The 19,254-nt window shown below is 42.6% G+C and overlaps 1 protein-coding gene across 1 annotated transcript in view; it reads right to left on the bottom strand.

The window, feature by feature from the left end:
* adam10a (ADAM metallopeptidase domain 10a) overlaps window positions 1-19,254 on the bottom strand; it is a 122,260-nt gene that overhangs the window by 83,685 nt on the left and 19,321 nt on the right. The window contains exon 2 of the mRNA XM_080729841.1: window positions 11,150-11,300. Within this exon, the coding sequence (XP_080585967.1) occupies window positions 11,150-11,300 (151 nt within the window). The remainder of the gene's footprint in view (window positions 1-11,149; window positions 11,301-19,254) is intronic.

Here is a 19,254-nt window from a genome sequence, read left to right as displayed (position 1 = left end):
AAAAGCAAACAAAGAAAATCATGTTGTTATTGTTGTGTCACACAAAAGCATGATGAGTAGCAGATCCACAACCTTGAAACGTGGCTTGTAGATCTGCTACTTTTGCTGTTTTCGAGTCCTGAAAAGTAACAGTTTTGGACATATGAGGTTTCCACCTGACAGAGACGAGATGGAAAGACTGTAAAGTAAAGGTGATAAAATGTTCTATTACCAGTAAGACTCCCTATCTCCACAAATAGGGCAAAAGTTTGTTTTTCCAAAATCTTCCTGATCCATGTTGATGACATGAGTGTAGACATGCTGTGTAGTGATTTTCGTGATTTTAGGGCAAAATCTGTAGGAGCAGTGTCCAAAAATGTGTTTTTAAAAATCGGCCTGAAGGTGGCGCTATATGGGACAGATTCATGGTGATGGGATGAGTGTAGACATACTGTGTAGCGATTTGCGTGATTTTAGGGCAAAAACTGTAGGAGCAGTGTCCAAAAATGTGTTTTAAAAATCGGCCTCATGGTGGCGCTAGAAGAGGGCCATGTGAGAAATGAGGGGTGGGGTGTCCGCGTTGCCTTGGCGGACGAATAGGTACCGGCCCCGGCTCTCCCGGACCCTCCTAGCCCGAGTTACGGCATTTTATGTGAGCTGCAGTGGAGGGGGTCCTCCACTGGGGGCGCCACCACTTTTGCATCCGTTCTGGAGCACCAGGAGTCGGTGGTCCCCGGGAATTCCCCGTGAGCAGCCCCGTTGGGGTGGTCATTTGGTCATTTTTGCACATTTGGTCATTTTTTACATCTGGGGGTCCCCCAGGGACCTGGGGGTCCCTGGAGCTCCGGGGGTCCTTGGAGGTTGTAGTTTGGCAGCCAAGGAGCGTGTGTGCAAAATTTGGCATGGATCGGGGCAACGGTTGCGGAGATATGAGCAGGGCAACAGTGTGACGTGTGAGGTGTGACAGACAGACGGACAGACTGACTGACTCACTCACAGTTTGTGCAGGTTTTGATAGTAAGTGCGACCTACGGTCGCAATAAGCATGTCCAATCCTGTACACACAAACACAACACATAGATAAACAGGCTAGAACCATGGGGGAAAAAAGGATCTACTGTATAGCGTACGCATCCCAGGTACACAAGCGCGATGCGTTGTGAGCCCCCTTCCTATACCAACTCATTGTAACTTCAAACTCCATTTTAACCACGTTCGACTCATCGCAAACACCCGTCCTTGGTTCTGGTGACTGATATTAGATGTCTAATATGTGAGGGGGGCGGGTTTTTTCAATTCACATTTTTATACATTTTATTTATTTAAGTATTTTATTGTGTTATTTTATTAAAATTTTCCCCAAAACATATTAAACATTAATGTAAAAAAGTAGTAGCACAGTCCCCTCACACATAGAAGGACAATATCATTCACCAGAACCAAGGACGGGTGTTTCGATGAATCTATCATGGTTAAAATGGAGTCTGAAGTTATAATGGGCTTGCATAGGAAGGGGCGTGTCAGATACAATTTAAATATCAAATATCTAAATACCGAATCAAGGAACTTAAAAACTGTCTGGGGTGTTCACAAAAGCCTGAGTAGACGTTAAAATGACCCCAAACATGTTTGAAAGCGAAATATCCCCTTTAACGGGACAAAGAAATAGGAGAGCTTTATAACAGAGGCACTAGTGCTGAGCTAGACTAAAGGGCCAGCAGCTGACTTTATGAATTATTCAGGCCAAGACCAGCATGCTGCACACAAGTGATCTAGCATCTGACAGTCATACAGCTCTCCTCCACACAGCAAGACAGAAGACGGGCCTCCCAGGCAAAGAAAGGAGAGTGTTCAAGACAAGTCCTGTCCACGGATACAACACAGTCTTTCATACACTAGGATAAAGTCAGCTTCCTTTCTTTAACATTGCTCTCAAAGATCTGGCACTATTGCTACAAAAAAAGAAAAAGAAAAAGGACACGTCGTCCAATCTGTCAATAAATCTGAACAAGGGAACTTGGAGGGATTAGAGCTACAGGTGGTTGCAGTATATATCCCACTTGGCCTCACATGATGCATGACTTCACGTTTCCAGACTGCTGTTGCCTGTGTATGTATGTGTTGTACAGTACAATGTGTAACCAGCCATTTTATTTTCAGAGTTATAAAGGAGTTACTCATGAAGAGTGTTTTTATGGCGTGGCTCTGCAGGAGGCCAACAGTAATGATGCAAACTGCTGGACCCATCACGCACGCTGCAGAAGTACCTCCACCAATGTCTCCGGACGTAAACACAGATGATGATGATATTTTAGAAAATATTTTTACATTTTGTAATGGAAGTTAAAGGGCTCAGATCAGGCTGAAACCCTGCACACATTTTGAGTCACACGTAATAGACAACTGAGTCTGATAAGTCAGAGATTAGGGGTCGACCGATATGGCATTTTTCATGGATTGTGCTGTTTGTATATGTCTTCTAAATTTGCTGTAATATTTTATTCTTTTTTTTTCCCCCAACCTTTTTTTTCCGATATCGATATTTTTTTATATTAATAAATTGTATGAATATCGAATTCGATAATCGCCCGTTTCGATAATCGGTCCACATTGGAGCTACGCCGTTCCTGTGTGGGTCCCGAGAACCACGTGATTACATTTTTGTCTTTTCTAATTAGTATCCAAAACATAAAAACTATGATCCAATATATGGATAACTAACCCAAACGCCATTTATGCACACAACTTTAAATAAACAGTGGCCCATACATGCCCTGCCAAAAGAAAAACTCAGCCAGTTATATGTATGTCTAAGAGGTTGTCCATTGATGTAAACTGGAAACTACTGTAGCTCTGAGCTTGTACAGCTATATAGGCATTTTTATTCTCCTCTTTCAAAGTTATGCTGTATTCACACAGACAGTGGTATTCCGCTTCCACATTCTGAGAAAGCAGCATGGATCTGTGAATTGTACAGTATGTGGATCCATGAATTGAATATGATGAGGGGTGACCTCACTGTGGTGGTAGGAGGCAGAGCTGGCATGAACAGTATACAGTACAGCAGGGGTATTCAACTAAATTGTTCAGGAGGCCACATTGTCAGAAACCCAAGGGGCAGGGGATCACAGGTTTAAAGTGGACTGTGGTCTAAATTAGGTGTAAACTAGTTGTCCCTATTTAGCTAGATGAAATTTGTCCTACATTTTTTAAATGTTCCAAAATAGCGATAATAGCCATCCACAAGATCACAAGTTGCTGCGCACACAGACACACGCACACACACACACGCACGCACACACACACACACACACACACACACACACACACACACACACACACACACACACACACACACACACACACACACACACACACACACACACACACACACACACACACACACACACACACACACACACACACACACACACACACACACACACACACACACACACACGATTGTAGCTGTAAGTGGTAAAAACGGATCTCTAGAATGCAGCGTCACTGTGGCTTGCCATGTCAATCCTGGCCTGAGACAGACACGCAGGGCACTTACCACAAACATAACGCTGTCACTTTCACAACACAAAGACACCTGAATGGTGTCCTGGCATAAGAACAGCTTATAACCCTGACTGCTGGAAAGGCCCCAAACACCCCTATAAACAGCTTGTGGTGTAGAGTTGCTGTCCTGCTCACACCACTGTCACGTAATACAATCCACTTGCCTGTTGGTGTGAATTAGTGCAACTATTAGTGCAATCCTAGTATTAACTGAAAAAAAATGCTTCCGTCCTCATGGATTTTTCTCCTTGGTGGGTTGGTCAATCAAAACTGAAATAGCTGAAACACACTTTTTCTTTTTAATCCCACATATAATGACAGATTGAAAGTGGTTGAAAAATAACTAAATATAGGAAGAATTATACATTATACTATATTGTTTTAATAGTTGTTTGTATTTTACCATCACATATAGTACTTCTATAATGCATCAAGGACATTATATTTGGTAGCCTGTAGGGGCCAACATGTCTCCGCTATGCCTGATATCTATTGTTTATGTTGCAGCTAATCTTGTTATGGTTCAGGTTGTCCTTGTAGCAGCTACAGTATGACTATGGTTTTAGCCCTGTGCTCTACGCCGCTCGTCGGCAGAACGACCGTACCACTGGCATTAGTGTTATTGTACAGTACTTCTCTCCATGATATCATATCGTCGCTGTCGGGTGGAAACCTTGTATCTCCAAAACCGTTCATTTTGTATTTATCATTTTAAAAATGAACTAAACTAGTGAAAACAGCCGATCTACGGTGCGAGGCGTTGTGTGCTTGTAGATCTGCCGTTTTCACTACTTTTGTGCGACGGCCTTGTATGATGAAGCAGGGCTTTACTTTGCAAAAGAACATACAAATTTGAAACAGATACGAGGTTTCTGCCCGACAACGACGATATACAGTAAAGCATAACCATCACCACCTAGAGTATTGTTGGCTATTATATATATATGTCATAGTATATTAGAGAAACAGCACATTCGAGACGCGGAGCACTCGTGGTGCGGCACGGGGCGGAGCAAGCGGTCGCCAATACAACGTACTCCAGGCGGTGCGCCGCTCTATTGTCCACGACACTGCGAGCGGCTACCGAAGCCCCCCTGTATCCACGAAGCCCAAACGAGTTACGAGGCCCCCCTGGGTCCACGAAGCCCCAAGCGGCGCGAAGGCCAGCGGACCTTGGTCCTGCTCTTCCCCCCCGAGCGCCGCAGGCGCGAGTGGCCGCGAAGAGCGGGCCAGGGCCGCGCGGCCGGCGGAGCGCCGCGCGAGTTACGAAGCCGTGGTGAATGCAATCGTTATATTTATGCCCAGGCCGTAAGGCCTGGGCAAGCGCACGTTAAACGCCCTGTCCAAGTGACTACAATGGAGCTAATGGCTAGGCTAGGCTAGGCTAGGCTAGGCTAGGCTAGGCTAGGCTAGGCTAGGCTAGTAAATAAAGAGTAAACACTTCCGGTCTGCGGCGAGTTCAAAGCGTGACGTAACTCTCTTATCCAGTGGCTGACGTCGCCATCTGGTGGTGATTAGTGTGTGGTGAACGTCAAAACGAGTGCTCCTTGACAACTTTTACTGGTTTCTTGAACATACTGTAACATATATACTAGCCCTTACCCGTTCGAAGATAAGAGCTCCGAAATGATGTGCAGTGAGCGCCGGCGCCCCCTATAGGCAGACTACGCAGTCTGCGTAGAGCCCCCCGACCAAAAAGGCCCCCACCGCCCCCCTCCTCTCTGCAGAAAAGAACGTACTGCTGCATGGTTAATCGTTTTCAAACCGAAATCGCGATGCGAAATCCCGCGATTAGCGAATCGCAAAGGCCACGGTTTCTCTGCGAAGTAGACTTCCCAAGCAATATGGAGACGTTTTAATTTTTGAAATCCCTTCATAATTGACTAAGGAATGATCAAATCAAACTGTGGTGACTTTCTTTGCTTCCGACTCGTTCCGAGCATCCACACCGTTGAAAGTGAAAGTGAATTTGGCACAGTGGCTGCTGAGCAGGACTCTGCCAGTCACTGGCAGAGTCCTGCCCCTTGGTAGGGGTAGGCAAGGGGGCCTAGGGGTGCTGCAGGTGTTCCAGGTGTTTAAATAAGAAAAGAACAAATCAAACATAGCAAAAATACGTTGCCTGTTGTTGTTGTTTTTTATTTATTCATTTATATATATTTTTTATTTATATATATATATATTTCCATTATAAAATGGATTAAAAAATTATAAAAAATATTAGGCCTATTATTTTTCAAACAGCAAAAATACGTTGCCTGTTGTTGTCCTTTTGTATTTATTCATTTATATATATATATATATATATATATATATATATTTCCATTATAAAATGGATTAAAAAATGATAAAAAATATTAGGCCTATTATTTTTTCGCGGGGGCTCGCTACGCTCGCGCCCGCTACGCTCGCGCCCGCAGGAAGGCCCCCTAGCAGAATCACGCTTAGGGCCCCCATGGGCCCAAAAACGGCTCTTTATGGGGCGTGCACTGTGCACACAGTATATGAGGGATGGAAAGTAACTTTAACTGGTGCTTGCATGATAATATGTAGGAGCATCAATGTAAGAAATACCCGTTTCATTTAATGGCTATAGAGATACTGTGTACCGATCGGCATGATGTTTGGACAAAATCTGTAGGAGTACTGTCCAAAAATGTTTTACTCAAACCCGCCTCCTGGTGGCGCTGTAACAGGGCCAGACACTCAGACAGACACTAAAGGTTGCTTCTTGGGGTCCCTGACCCAACACATTTTTGAGCTGGTGTTTTGCAATCAAATAGAGGGTATGCACGTGACATCCTCATCGTACCCCGGAAGTTATGCGGGAAAGCCTACTGAGTGGCAAAAAACGACTTTCTGGCCTTGACAGCCCATACATCCAAACAGAAAAGTCCTATCTGATTGCATTAAACAACATTAAACTCACTTGGTCACTCACTTTGCCACTCGAATTGCTATTCACTTTATGCATGCGCATACCCTCTATACATTGTAATTTTGGGAGGAGAGGGGTCGATGACTTGAAAAAGTTTCAGAACCACTGCTCTAGTCTAGACTATTTTGGAAAATATGACCCAGAAATGCAAGTTATGATTTTCTTTGACCACCTCCAAACAGAAAAGGACTCACAGCCTCCCCTCCTACAGTATGCCTTGTCCAGTAGTGCCCTGATCTACAAGACACCCTGCTATGCCTCTTGTCCAGTGGTAAAAAAAATAAAAAGTAAAATAAAAAGAGGAGGGGGCCGAGGATAGACCACTGGGGGAACCCGGTCAAGATGTATAAGGTTTAAGTGGTTAATGATGACTGTGGATTGTATTGTTTTTACTGTGGATTTTATTGTGTTTTTTTATGTCTGGAGCAGTGGATCAAACAAATGTCCCTGTGAGGTATAATAAAGTTGGATCTGAATCCATAATTATGGAAAACACCAATTCGGAAGCGCTTTCTATACAATAAACAATGGTTTATAGTCATTTGATACTAGATTCACCATACTATGTAGGGTGAAACTTCAGCATGCACTGAATCAGTGGTTCTTAAAGTGGGGTCTGGGGACCACCAGGGGTCTTTGGGGGGTACCAGAGGGCAGAGGGTGACGGTCCACAGCAAAATGTATTAATAATCAAAATCATTTTAACCACTTCAACCATATTTTATACATTGGCTAGAACAAATTGAAGATCATGTTAAAAAATTGTGAACATTTAGGCCTAATTGCAAATCTTTGAATATAAATGTTTTTAAAGCAAACATTCTTAACTTACATTTTTGGTTCTGGAGTTCCCGGTACAAAATATTTTTGAGATGGGGATCCACAGCCAAATACAGAAGCACTGATACACAGTAGAGCACCCATCTCTGTTGTTATTACCTGAAATAACCTGAGCTTTAAAATAACATATGCAAGCTCAGCTTTTCATCTGCATTCACAAGCATTCACAATTTGCTAAGAATGAAGATGGTCATAATTAACTCTCCAACACACACTTTTTTTGACACTTTATGTGTACATTCTTCTTTTATTGTGCCATGCTCTTTTTGACTGTACAGTGTACACAACAGCCCTTTTCTTCTTTTTCTTACTTCTCTGTAACTTTCTAAACCTTAAACTGCTGTGCTTCCTCTGGGCGACTGATTTCCCCCCTTGTGATAATAAAGGTATCTATCTTCTATTCATGAACCTGCTTGATCTTCTATGCTTTTATACAACACAGTGTGCAAAGTGCAAACGAGTATAAATCAGACAGTATAGTGACATACTGTAGAAGGGGCTAAAGAGGACACAGGATTTAGTCTGAGAAGAATTTGAATATATCCAGAATATAACCGGGTACAGGCCAGGAGGGGCTAGCAAAATAAATGACAGGGGCTCTTAGGATAAATTATTTTTAGTCTCTTTTGCACTCAGTGGAGACAGCGGGGAAAATGTGAAAAGCAGACAGCTCCAGTAGGAGAGTGGAAAAGAGAGGAACAGAGAAGAGATGCCGCCTGTAGGCTCCCACAACTGCAGGTTTGTCTTGAAAAATGTAAGTGTGCGTGCGTGCATGTGTGTGTGTGTGTGCGTGTGTGCGCGCGCGTGTGTGTGTGAGAGTGAGTCGTGTATTACAGAGAGGATATGAAAAGTACCAAAACACCATGAGAGGTGAATGGAAATGTAAAGGTTTTTCATGTTGGAGGTAAGTCAGGTCTTGCCGGAGAGTGCAAGGCATTTTCGGCTTCATATCCTAGAGGCACTATATGCAATTATGATTGCTGGTTTTAAAAGGATAAAAGAGACGTTTTGCCTTTTGAGGTACATCAGTGGGAATAGCTGAAATACAGAACACAGTGTCCATTGGGCATCATTAGTGGAAATGGAAGTCGCACTACACCTTGCGCCCTGCAGAGTGAGTGTTCCTGAAATCGGCTGGCAACTTTCTGTTTGGTCAATCCCATGCGTTATAACTCTGTTGTCATTTTATTCTGAGTTGGTTCAAACTTTATAACTCTGTTGTCATTTTATTCCGAGTTGGTTCAAACTTTATAACTTTATAACTCTGCTGTCGTTTTATTCTGAGTTGGTTCAAACTTGGCCGATGTGGTGGTGGAAGAAGAGGGGGTACGGTCAGGGGTCAAAGGTCAATATTTAAAGACGACAAGGATTAAAGTTCTCAGTCGCCACGACTGATTTCAGTCATTTGGATTCCATAAAAGTCTGCACCAACAATAGGCTATCTACAAGCTTACAACATAACGCAGTGTGATGCATTGTAAGCTTGTAGATCTCGGATATGTCTAGTGTGCGATGGGATCCTTTCACGCCATTTCATAAATTATGTGGTCATCAGATTTTATTTTGCTTTAATCCATAATGATGGCATATATGGCCGTAGTTAATTATTTCCATGATTCAATTGTCCTTAACCACTAAAACCCCTATATACACAGACTGGGTTCCCCCCCAGAATATACTCCCCCCCCCCCCCCCCAGAATAAAAATAATTCTACAAAAAAAAAAATGAGCCTTCCTAATTTTCACCAGACATTCGGGGCACTTTTCAGTAGCTATATGGAGCTCTGCTCACCATCTCTGCTACAGTCTGTTATCAAGAACACCACAAATACACATCCTTTAACGGTCTTTCTTACTGCATGCAATAACAATCCAATGTTTCCTAAACAGAATAATTGAATTGAATAATTGTATTTTGAATTTTGCATTTTTTAACACAAATCATCTCTTCTGGGCATCTCTGGCACAAAACATTCCGTGGCAAAAATCTATTTGAGGTCCTTGACATGAAAAGGTTTAGCGAGTACCGAGTACCCCCGCTGTAGTAAAGGATGCAATAATGTGGTCGGCCTGGTTCAGTCTAGAGAGCTTCAGATAGCAGGCTGCTGGTGGTCAGTAGCTGCTCACAGGAGCATCTGCCTGAGGGCTCTGGGTGTCTGTTACACAAGGGGCCCTTGCTGCTAGAGAAGCCACAGAATAAGGTCATTAACGCCCCCTTCTAGTTCTTCAATAGTGTTGAGCGCGTTGCTTAAAACGCTGACCCTGTACCAGGAAATGGCTGTGTGGCTTACACCACTTCCCCTTTTACAGGAAAAGGATAGCGAACAACTTTATGCAATGTCTACTTCAATCACCGTCACTGCTACCACGGCCTGTCGATAAATGCTTTGGTGTAAAGTTCCGCATTATGATTCAGCTAAAAATAAGCCTTCTGATCTACTATAGAGGAATTACAATATAGTGGAATGGAGTGATGTGTTAAGAGTTTTTCATTACAATTGAGTTTTTGACCACTAGCTGACGAAATGGCGCTATAAAGAACAGCAGGAGAAACGGGTGCACAAAACACCATGAGTAGAGATAGATATAAAGACCTAGATACCTCATTCGCCGCTGCAGTTCATTGGAGCGACCTGTTAAAACGGGAGGGCGTAAGTTGCGAAAGGCAAGCTGCCATTCAAAGTTACTACTGCTCAATTACAGCGCGTCTTTTCCGGGACTTGTCAGAATCTTAAAAACCACAAGGCACAACAGCGCGTTCAAAAAGACCAGAGGGCACATCAGCTGTGTCCTCAGTTCCTATATCCGAACCCAACCTGAGTTACGAAAAAACCTGCCCCCACCTGCCTCTGATTGGCCTATCTAGATCATGATGGGCCTACCAACCTTCAGTTTCTATGATGCACACCTCCTTCCTGCCCGCGGTACAGACGCTCCAGAGCCGGAGGAGGTGTCTACCTTTCTACAGTATGTCTACTGTATGTGTGAAGTAGTACACATTTTCTTTGCTAAAGAGAGGATGGCCTCTTTCAAAAGATTGTTTCATTAATTGGTCCAAAATGGATGGAAAACAAGGCAATAGATCCTCTTCCTTTGGCAGAACACTAGCAAACAACGTTGACTGGAGGAAGAGAAGCGGCTAATTGTATGTCACAACAGCAAAGAAACACAAGCCTGACTATAATATAAATTAGAACGGAGAAAACAAAAGAAAACAACGTGTAAATATTTGTGAGGGTCCTCCCAGGTGAAGAATACTGAGGTTGGAGAGGTCGATATGATTTGCTTTTCATGAGGACATTCAACATTGCTTATTAGGCCTCAAGGATACACATAATGTGTTTGGTGAATGTAAACAAAAGTGAGACCTTAGTAATTTAGTGCAATTGTGTTAAATAAAATACTATACTGATTACGTTCAACAACACCGTTTTGCGTATCGTTTGTCGGGTGGAAACCTCATATGTCCAAACGGATTACTTTATAGGATTCACGTAAAAAAGATAGCAGATCTACACGCTCGAAACGTGTCCCTTCGCACTGTGTTTTGAGCTTGCAGATCTGCTACTCGTGTGTGACACTGTAGTATGATCAAGTAGGGCGACCATTTACGAAAAAACACAAAGAGTTACAATCTAGAGATAAGAGGTTTCTGCCCGACAGCAACAATATAATATACGAACGTTGAAATAAACATAGCTATAAGTATGAAGTAAAACCAACTACCGTACAAAGTAGAGGTGATGGTAAGCAGCAGAGAGGGAGCAAATGCGAGTACAAGTGAAGGTACAGTAGCAGAGTTAAGTGTAAGTATGTACTGTATCTGACCTTCCATGAGAGTGGAAGTCCAGCTGCAGCAGCTTGTCTTGGTGTGACAGTGCTCTCTTGGCTCTCTGGTGACTGCTGTGCAGCGCCGCTGTGTCGTAGGACAGGCCCTCGTGATGACGGATGTACTTGTTGAGAGGCCTCTCGAACTGACCTGAAACAACACAGTTACAATGTTTCATGAACCAACCCATTATAGGCCTGTCACGTTAATAATAGGCCTGTCACATTAATTACATAATCGCCTAATCACAATGATTTGAGATAATCACTGATAGATCTGACAAATATGTATTTCTAGATCTGATAAAAAATATATACATTTGATTTGTATGTGTCAGTATGGGATGAGTTGACGTGCCTTGCAGTCGTCTGGTCATAATCGTCATAATCATTTCTATGTTGAGAAAGGTTCAGATATTTTCAAACATTTAAGAAAATAGTGGAAATCTACAAGCTCAAAATGCTTGTCTATTTCCACTTTTCAAGCTTTTTTTTTGTATAGTTATTACATGATATAAACAAGAAGCCTAAAAGCCAAACGGAAATGCCAATGTTCAGCGTTAAAAACGCGATTAAATTGTTAATCAAAAGTATTTGAATGACAATTAATCATCAAGTAAAAGGTCATAATCGTGACAGCCCAACCAACACACACACACACACACACACACACACACACACACACACACACACACACACACACACACACACACACACACACACACACACACACACACACACACACACACACACACACACACACACACACACACACACACACACACACACACACACACACACACACACACACACACACACACACACACACACACACACACACACACACACACACACACACACACAACAGTAACAACAGCGCTGGAAATGAAAGCCAACTATGAAACTCTTAAAAACCTTTAAACCCTTTAGTAGTTAAACCCTTCTTCAGACATGTCTGAAGAAGAGCTTTGGCTCCCTAATGTCACTTTGTAAATAAAAGTCACTTTAATCCCTCAGGCTTTTACAGCATAAATCAAAGAAAATAAACCGGTTGCTTCAAAATGTGCGTGTTCTCAAAAATAACAAAGTCACCATTTCACAATTCTTCAGATGAAATTAAAGAGTTGCACCCTTCTGTAAATATACCTTTTGCTGCTAGATCATTTACTGATAGTGTTGCTGTCAGGCAAAAACCTTAAATTAACCCCTCCTACTTGATCATACTACAGCCGATTGTCACACAAAAGCATCATAACAAAGACAAAAATAACAGATCTACAAGCTAACAGCGTATCTCGGTGCATACGTGTTGTTAGCTTGTACATCTATTATTTTCGTCATGTGACGTCCTGTGGCCGCACTCACGCAGCTTGTGCAACGCAACACAGCAATGCTTTAGAAAAACAACGCATATGCAAACATTTTCCATTTCCTTTACCAGGCCTGGAAAACGGTTTTCTTTTTCTAATTCAAAAGTATTTCCAGGAATTTCATGACCGTGGGAACCCTGGAGAAAGATATGCTGCTGGTTTCATCAAGGTGACTGTGTGCTATAACTCTACCTCACTGTACAAAGAATCAATAGTGATGGAGCAAATAACTCAACTCTGAACTCCCAAGTCAACAGAGGAGGCAGTTGTACCACGCCTCGTCCCTCGTGCCAGGGTCTTGGCCCTGCCATTCTGTACAGCAAGGGTTCTAGGGATGGGACGATACGCGATATTATCGTTTATCGTGATAAAAACACTCGCGATCGGCTATTTTTTGGCAAATGTTGCATCTAATGTTAATGGATCTTGATTATCGCGATAATATCGTAAATCGTGATTTCTATTTGTCACAATGAAATGTTCATATCGTCCCATCCCTAAAGGGTTCCCAAACTATTCAGGCCGCGACCCCCCCAAATAATCATATTTGAACTGCATGGGGCCAATTTAGTATTAAAAAATTAAAGGTCTTAAAAGTAATTAACACTTCGCCAGCCGAAATAGAATGGCTTGTTGGTAGATTAGCCGTGAAGTTTCTATTATTATATTATGATCTGAACTGCATTCATTTTACAAGACCATCAGCGCTATATCACGTGGTCTTCATCCCCCATAAACATCATGCGATCCCCGTTGTATTCTCACCACAGTCACCAGCCAAATTCCTCCCTCTGCATTGGCTTAGAGTGGCGGTTTCGGCCGATGCATCTCCTCCCCGTGTGTTTCGCGTGCGCGATCCGTTCACGTAAATGTCGGCTCAAATAATCCAAGTGTGACTCTACAGTAGATATGAACAGTTTCGCTAGCTTAGCCCCGAGCACTCCAGCTGTGCTAGCACTAATTTCTAAACAGAAAACGGACGGGAGCAGGGAAGCTATTACAGGGAAAGGACCTGACGTCACTTCTGCTTCATGTCAGAGGAGCCATGCGCTATCGATGGACGAGCGGTGACTAGGGAAGGTTAGACGATCACCGATTTTCGGATAAAAATCATTTATTTCGTTTTTAATGACAATAGTACGGTAAAAGACGGCGCAGCTGAGACATCCTTGCTCAGATGTCCGGTATATTACGGTTTTAATATTAACACATCGGGTGCCCCTGGATTGCCCCATTTATCCCCTCTCGCTGCCCAGGCCCACCACCATTGTATTGAATCCGGCCCTGCTGCGTCAATGCATGCGTCATGATGTCACTTGGTCACATGAGCGCAGACAGGATGTTGTTGTGTAACTTTCTGTATGGAGCAGTGTTGATCATAACTGTTCATTGCCGATCAAAGTTTTGACATTTTGCCGCACCCCGCCACAGTTTTAGCCATAAAACAAACATCAGAGATAAAGGGCATTAAAGATGGTGAAATGCATTGGAGTATATGGAGAAAAACGGCCACGCGATGCTCTCAGCGTCGACTTGAAGCGACTAGCGGCTAATGGGCTACATCCATGCGTAGCCCCAACCTAACAGTGAGATTTAAAGTTAATACTGTAAATACAGTAAACACGTCAACGCGTCGTGGGCCTCCAGAGGAGTGCATCTCTCCACTCCGACATGTCTCCTTTCCGACATGTCTCCATTCCGACACTAACCCTAACCCTAAACCGAACCCCCATGGAAGTGTCGCCACTCCGACAATAAGAAGTCAATTTCGGAGTGGCGACATGTCGGAATGGAGAGAGCCTCCCCTCCAGAGACATCAAAGAGATTGGCGTGTAGACACCGTGTAGACACCTCGTGGGATCCCATGAGTTAAGTGGCTCCCCGTGGCTTGGAAAGGGTTAATTTAACTTACGGTATATACAGTATACACTGATACTGTATGTAGGTTTGTTTGTTGAGTGAGAAAACAATGTTGCACATTAAGTTAATCATCTGGGGACCCCCCAACATAATTTGGGGAACCACTACTGTAGAGCACAGCACAAAGCTGGAGTTAGATAAGCAACCCATGCCTCTCAACAGCAAGCAACGCAGGGAATTTTCGATGTAATAATTCCCTAGCCTTGCGTAGTCAGACTATATTACTTTTTGCACCGGCGGATTTGTCTGATTCTAGGCTAATAATTCCCCTGTATGCAGCAATTCAACATGAGAGCAAGAAATCCTTTATTCAATGACTGACAGAAAACCGTCTAGTAAAGGCCATGGCTGCCTCTCCTTGGGACTGTGGTGATGGGTTCATTATGAAACGCTTTGATGCCAGAAGATGAGTTGTCTTCCACTAATGGTTAAATACAGAGACACCCTCAGGCAATGCTTTGGCTAAAAAGGAGCTCACCACTGCCGAGCTTGCAGATCGGCTATTTGCGCACAAGACCATTGTACGGCTGGAAGTATAAAATAGAGCTTACATGTAAGTGGTTAATCAGATGAATTGATTGATCATCAAAAAAATTGTTTTGTGATTAGCCGATTTTTAACAAAGCCAAAGAACACACTCGATTAAGATTAAGATGAATCAAAGTGCAATCGTTAGAATAATCACCAAGAAGATAATCAACAGTTGCAGCCCCTATACAGGTTTTAAATCGTTTTGTGTCTCTTCGTAAATTAAGTAACACCCCGGCCCTACAGCGTCACACAAAAGCATGAAAAGTAGCAGATCTACAAGCTTGAAATGTGGAGCAAAGTGACACGTTTCTAGCATGTCGATCTGCTACTTTTGCTACCCTTGAATTTGAATCTTGAAAAGTAACAGTTTTGGACATAAGAAGTTTTTCATATGAGACAAAATACAGTTATATTCCCCAAGAAGTGCTTCTCAGTAGCAATGGTGAGCCAGTCTCCCTGGTATAGCTGTACAGAGATTTCCACCAACAGGCATGAGACACGAGCCGGAGTGAAGCGAACCAAAAGCCTGTCTGTCAGCTTTGATCGTGAGAGAGCGTGGGTGGGACCTCAACTTCAAGAGGAGAGGACGGGGTAGAAGTTTGGACGTGAACCATCAATTTATGTAAGGCGCTGCCGCAGACACACTGATGTGGATAGTTTCAGCTGATAAAGAGCACCCTACTCTCTCTGCCAGCCCTGCCTTTCTGGCGGTACATACATACACAATTAGTATCATCTCTGACTAAACGGCAGCAGCATGGCAATGCAGGAACAGCCAGATTGAATCTCATGATCTGCCACTTTGGCCTGTCACAATTATTACATGATCACCTAACGTACAGTAATTGCGGTTATTTGAGCTGATCACAAGCTAATGAGCTAATCATTATCTCAGACTGTCTCTGTCAGGTGGAAACCTCATTATGTCCAAAAATGTTACATTCAAATTCAAAATCTGCAAAAAGTAACAGATCTACAAGCTTGTCAATTTGCGCCGTGTTTTGATATCTGCTACTTTTGAAGTGTAGTATGATCAAGTAGGGTGTTAATTTGCACCAACACAACAACACACACACACACACACACACACACACACACACACACACACACACACACAGACACACACACACACACACACACACACACACACACACACACACACACACACACACACACACACACACACACACACACACTTAGAATATGGATATACTGTAGGAGGAGGTTTCTGCCTGACAGCAATGATAAATTGTTAGAAATGTTTCCATTCATGATCTGTATTGTCATTGACATATTTCATTCATTATGTCCATGCTTTTAACCTTGTGTCAATATTTTTAATTCTTGCAATTTCGTTCATAAAGGTTGAAAGATATTGTGATACTATAGGTGGCCAATTCTTGCCATTTCTTTTTTTATTTTATTTTCGAAAGAATAAAACAATCAAGGATATGACTCGTTTTATTTGGTTTTATTATTTATATATGTTCCACTGCTAAAACACAATTAAATAATGCATTGCAAGACGATTAATATGTCAACTAAAATGTCACTGTGACAGCCATGCTTAACAGGCTTACACATGTCATGTGTGAATGTGATAACACAGTTTTACTCCAGCATGCAGTCAGTGGTTTGTTCAGTTTAACCAAGACTTAACAGAGTTGTGGAATAGAACACCACACACCTGGAGAGATGATGGGCCATGACAGACATTTGAGCCTCCATTTGAGTGGGCTGTCATCATGATAGCTTAGCTTAGTATCCAAATCCCATCAGAGAGAAACAAACCAGTAGCTCACCATACTGGGCTATAGAGTCCGTTTGAAGATTCATTCAAAGCCTATTTTAACCACTTAAGCCCTATTTTATACTTCGTCTTATGGTGTTGCGGAGAAAATGAAGTAACAACAGTTCATCACTGTAAGGATGTGTATTATCTGACATGGTTACTGTGTGTATTCTTATTATTCCCTTTGCCTTGCATAATGCAAGCATTGTTGAGGATACATACTGTTATGTATTTTTATGGTGTTTCTTTTTGTGTCTGCTGTATCTACGGTAATTTGCACTGTAACTCTATCTTAAATGCTATGCTGTCTTTGGTGACTGAATATTTCCTCACAGGATCAATCAAGGTCTCATCTTTTCTAAAATAGCTGATCTAATAATAATAATATCACGATGTGAGGGCGTTGTGAGCTTGTAGATTGACTATTTTCACAATTTCTGAAATGTTTTGAAAATGCCCAGAATAGGGATGCCAGGGTTGAAATTGGTTCAATTAAACTGAAGTATTAATATATTTGTCACTTTGGTAAGAATTTTAGAAACCTTCCTGAGATGGAATACATTTGCTTTTACTTCACAAAGTAAACTTGTATTTCTATTGTAATCTATTTGCTATGATGGAAATGTGTAAAAGTGCATCTAATCAGCGCTTTAGGGATAATGAAGTCAATTAATATGATGTTTCCACTTTCAATCTCCCACACGATTTGGCTTGCCTTTTGTTCCAATTTAGCCAGAAAACAGCATGATGAGTGCTCTTTTGGAAATACGTCACCCTTTGAAGCAAATTAACAAGGATAACAGCAAGCCCATATGCAAGCAATACAGAGCAGTGCCAACTGCCAACTAAGGCTTCTTCTAACATTTGTGCAGTACTTTACAATAACAGGAGTATGATGATATAATGTTGGATGAAGTTATAAAATATAATAAAAGTGTGTGTGTGTGTGTGTGTGTGTGTGCGCGCGCGCGCGTGCGTGCGTGCGTGCGTGCGTGCGTGCGTGCGTGTGTGGTCAGAGCAAGACTAGAAGGGAACACGTGGCTGGTGTCAAAATGAAAACAGAAATAACACTTCTGGTCGTACAAGTCAGAATAAAACCCACATTGACGCAATTCACAAAATGCATTGCATCATTTCTTTTTTATTAACGGATTAAAAATGTCAAATTTACAAAAAAGGTAGCAAACTAGACCCTGGAAACTACCGCCCCGTTTCCATTCTTAGCTCCATATCCAAAGTCATGGAGAAAATAGTCTACGAACAGATTGCAAGATATCTCGATGAGAATAATCTGATTTACGAGTTCCAATCTGGATTCAGAAAATCCCATTCCACTGACACATGCCTTCTCTATTTGACTGACCAAATCAAACGCGAAGCGGATCAGGGCAAATATAGTGGCATGGTCATGATGGACCTCCAGAAGGCATTTGACACCGTGGATCATGCTATTCTGATTGAGAAACTAAAAGCCATCGGTCTTGACAGCGCAGCAGTGAGCTGGATGCAATCTTACCTGGTGGGGAGGGAACAGGTGGTGGAGATTAACGGTACCCTGTCCCCCCCCCTCCCAGTAAGCTGTGGAGTTCCTCAAGGTAGCATACTGGGACCTCTGTTGTTCCTAATATACGTGAACGACATGGCATCTGCTTGCGACTGCAACCTGTTCCTGTTCGCGGATGACTCGGCTCTCCTAGTCTCGGGCAAGGACCACTTGCAGGTTGAAAAGACACTTAACTCTGAACTGAGTAAGATCTGCACATGGCTTAACGACAACAAATTATCAATTCACCTGGGCAAAACCGAGTCCATCCTCTTTGGATCAAATCATAACCTCAAAAAGGTAGAGAACTTCACAATCAAAGTGGGTGACAAGGTCATAACACGAAAAAACGAAATCTCTTACTTAGGATGTATCCTTGAAGCTAATCTTTCCAGCGAAAAGATGACTTCAAAAGTAATACAAAAAATCAACCAACGAACTCGTTTCCTACAGAGGATCGCCCCAATGGTCAACTTCAACACACTGAAGACCATAGCTGGTGCAATAATCCAGCCCCTCTTTGACTATGGAGTCCACGTATGGTATCGTGACGCCCCACAAGCCCTTAAAACTAAACTCCAAACAGCCCAAAATAAACTAATTAGGGTCCTGCTTAACCTTCCCAATCAGACTCACCTCACCGCTACTCACCAGTTAAGAGTGGGGTGGCTCAGAGTAGATGACAGAGTACAGCAACTTGCAATGGGACTGGTGTACAAGATACACTACACCACTATGATACCCAAGTACCTGTCAAAATACTTTATAAACGTTAAGGATGTCCATAATTACAACACCAGAGGCAGTGCCACAGATCACGTTCAACCCAGAGTCAACTCAAAGAAAGGGTCGAACTCGTTCTTCTGCTATACCACAAAAATGTGGAATGCCTTACCGAAGGCCATAAAGGAGTGTGGATCACTAGCATCCTTTAAAATTGCCCTAAAAA

The sequence above is a fragment of the Nannobrachium achirus genome (assembly GCF_963921795.1).
Source record: "Nannobrachium achirus genome assembly, chromosome: 7".
NCBI classification, from domain to species: Eukaryota; Metazoa; Chordata; class Actinopteri; order Myctophiformes; family Myctophidae; genus Nannobrachium; species Nannobrachium achirus.
This window is presented reverse-complemented; position numbering and strand designations above follow the sequence as displayed.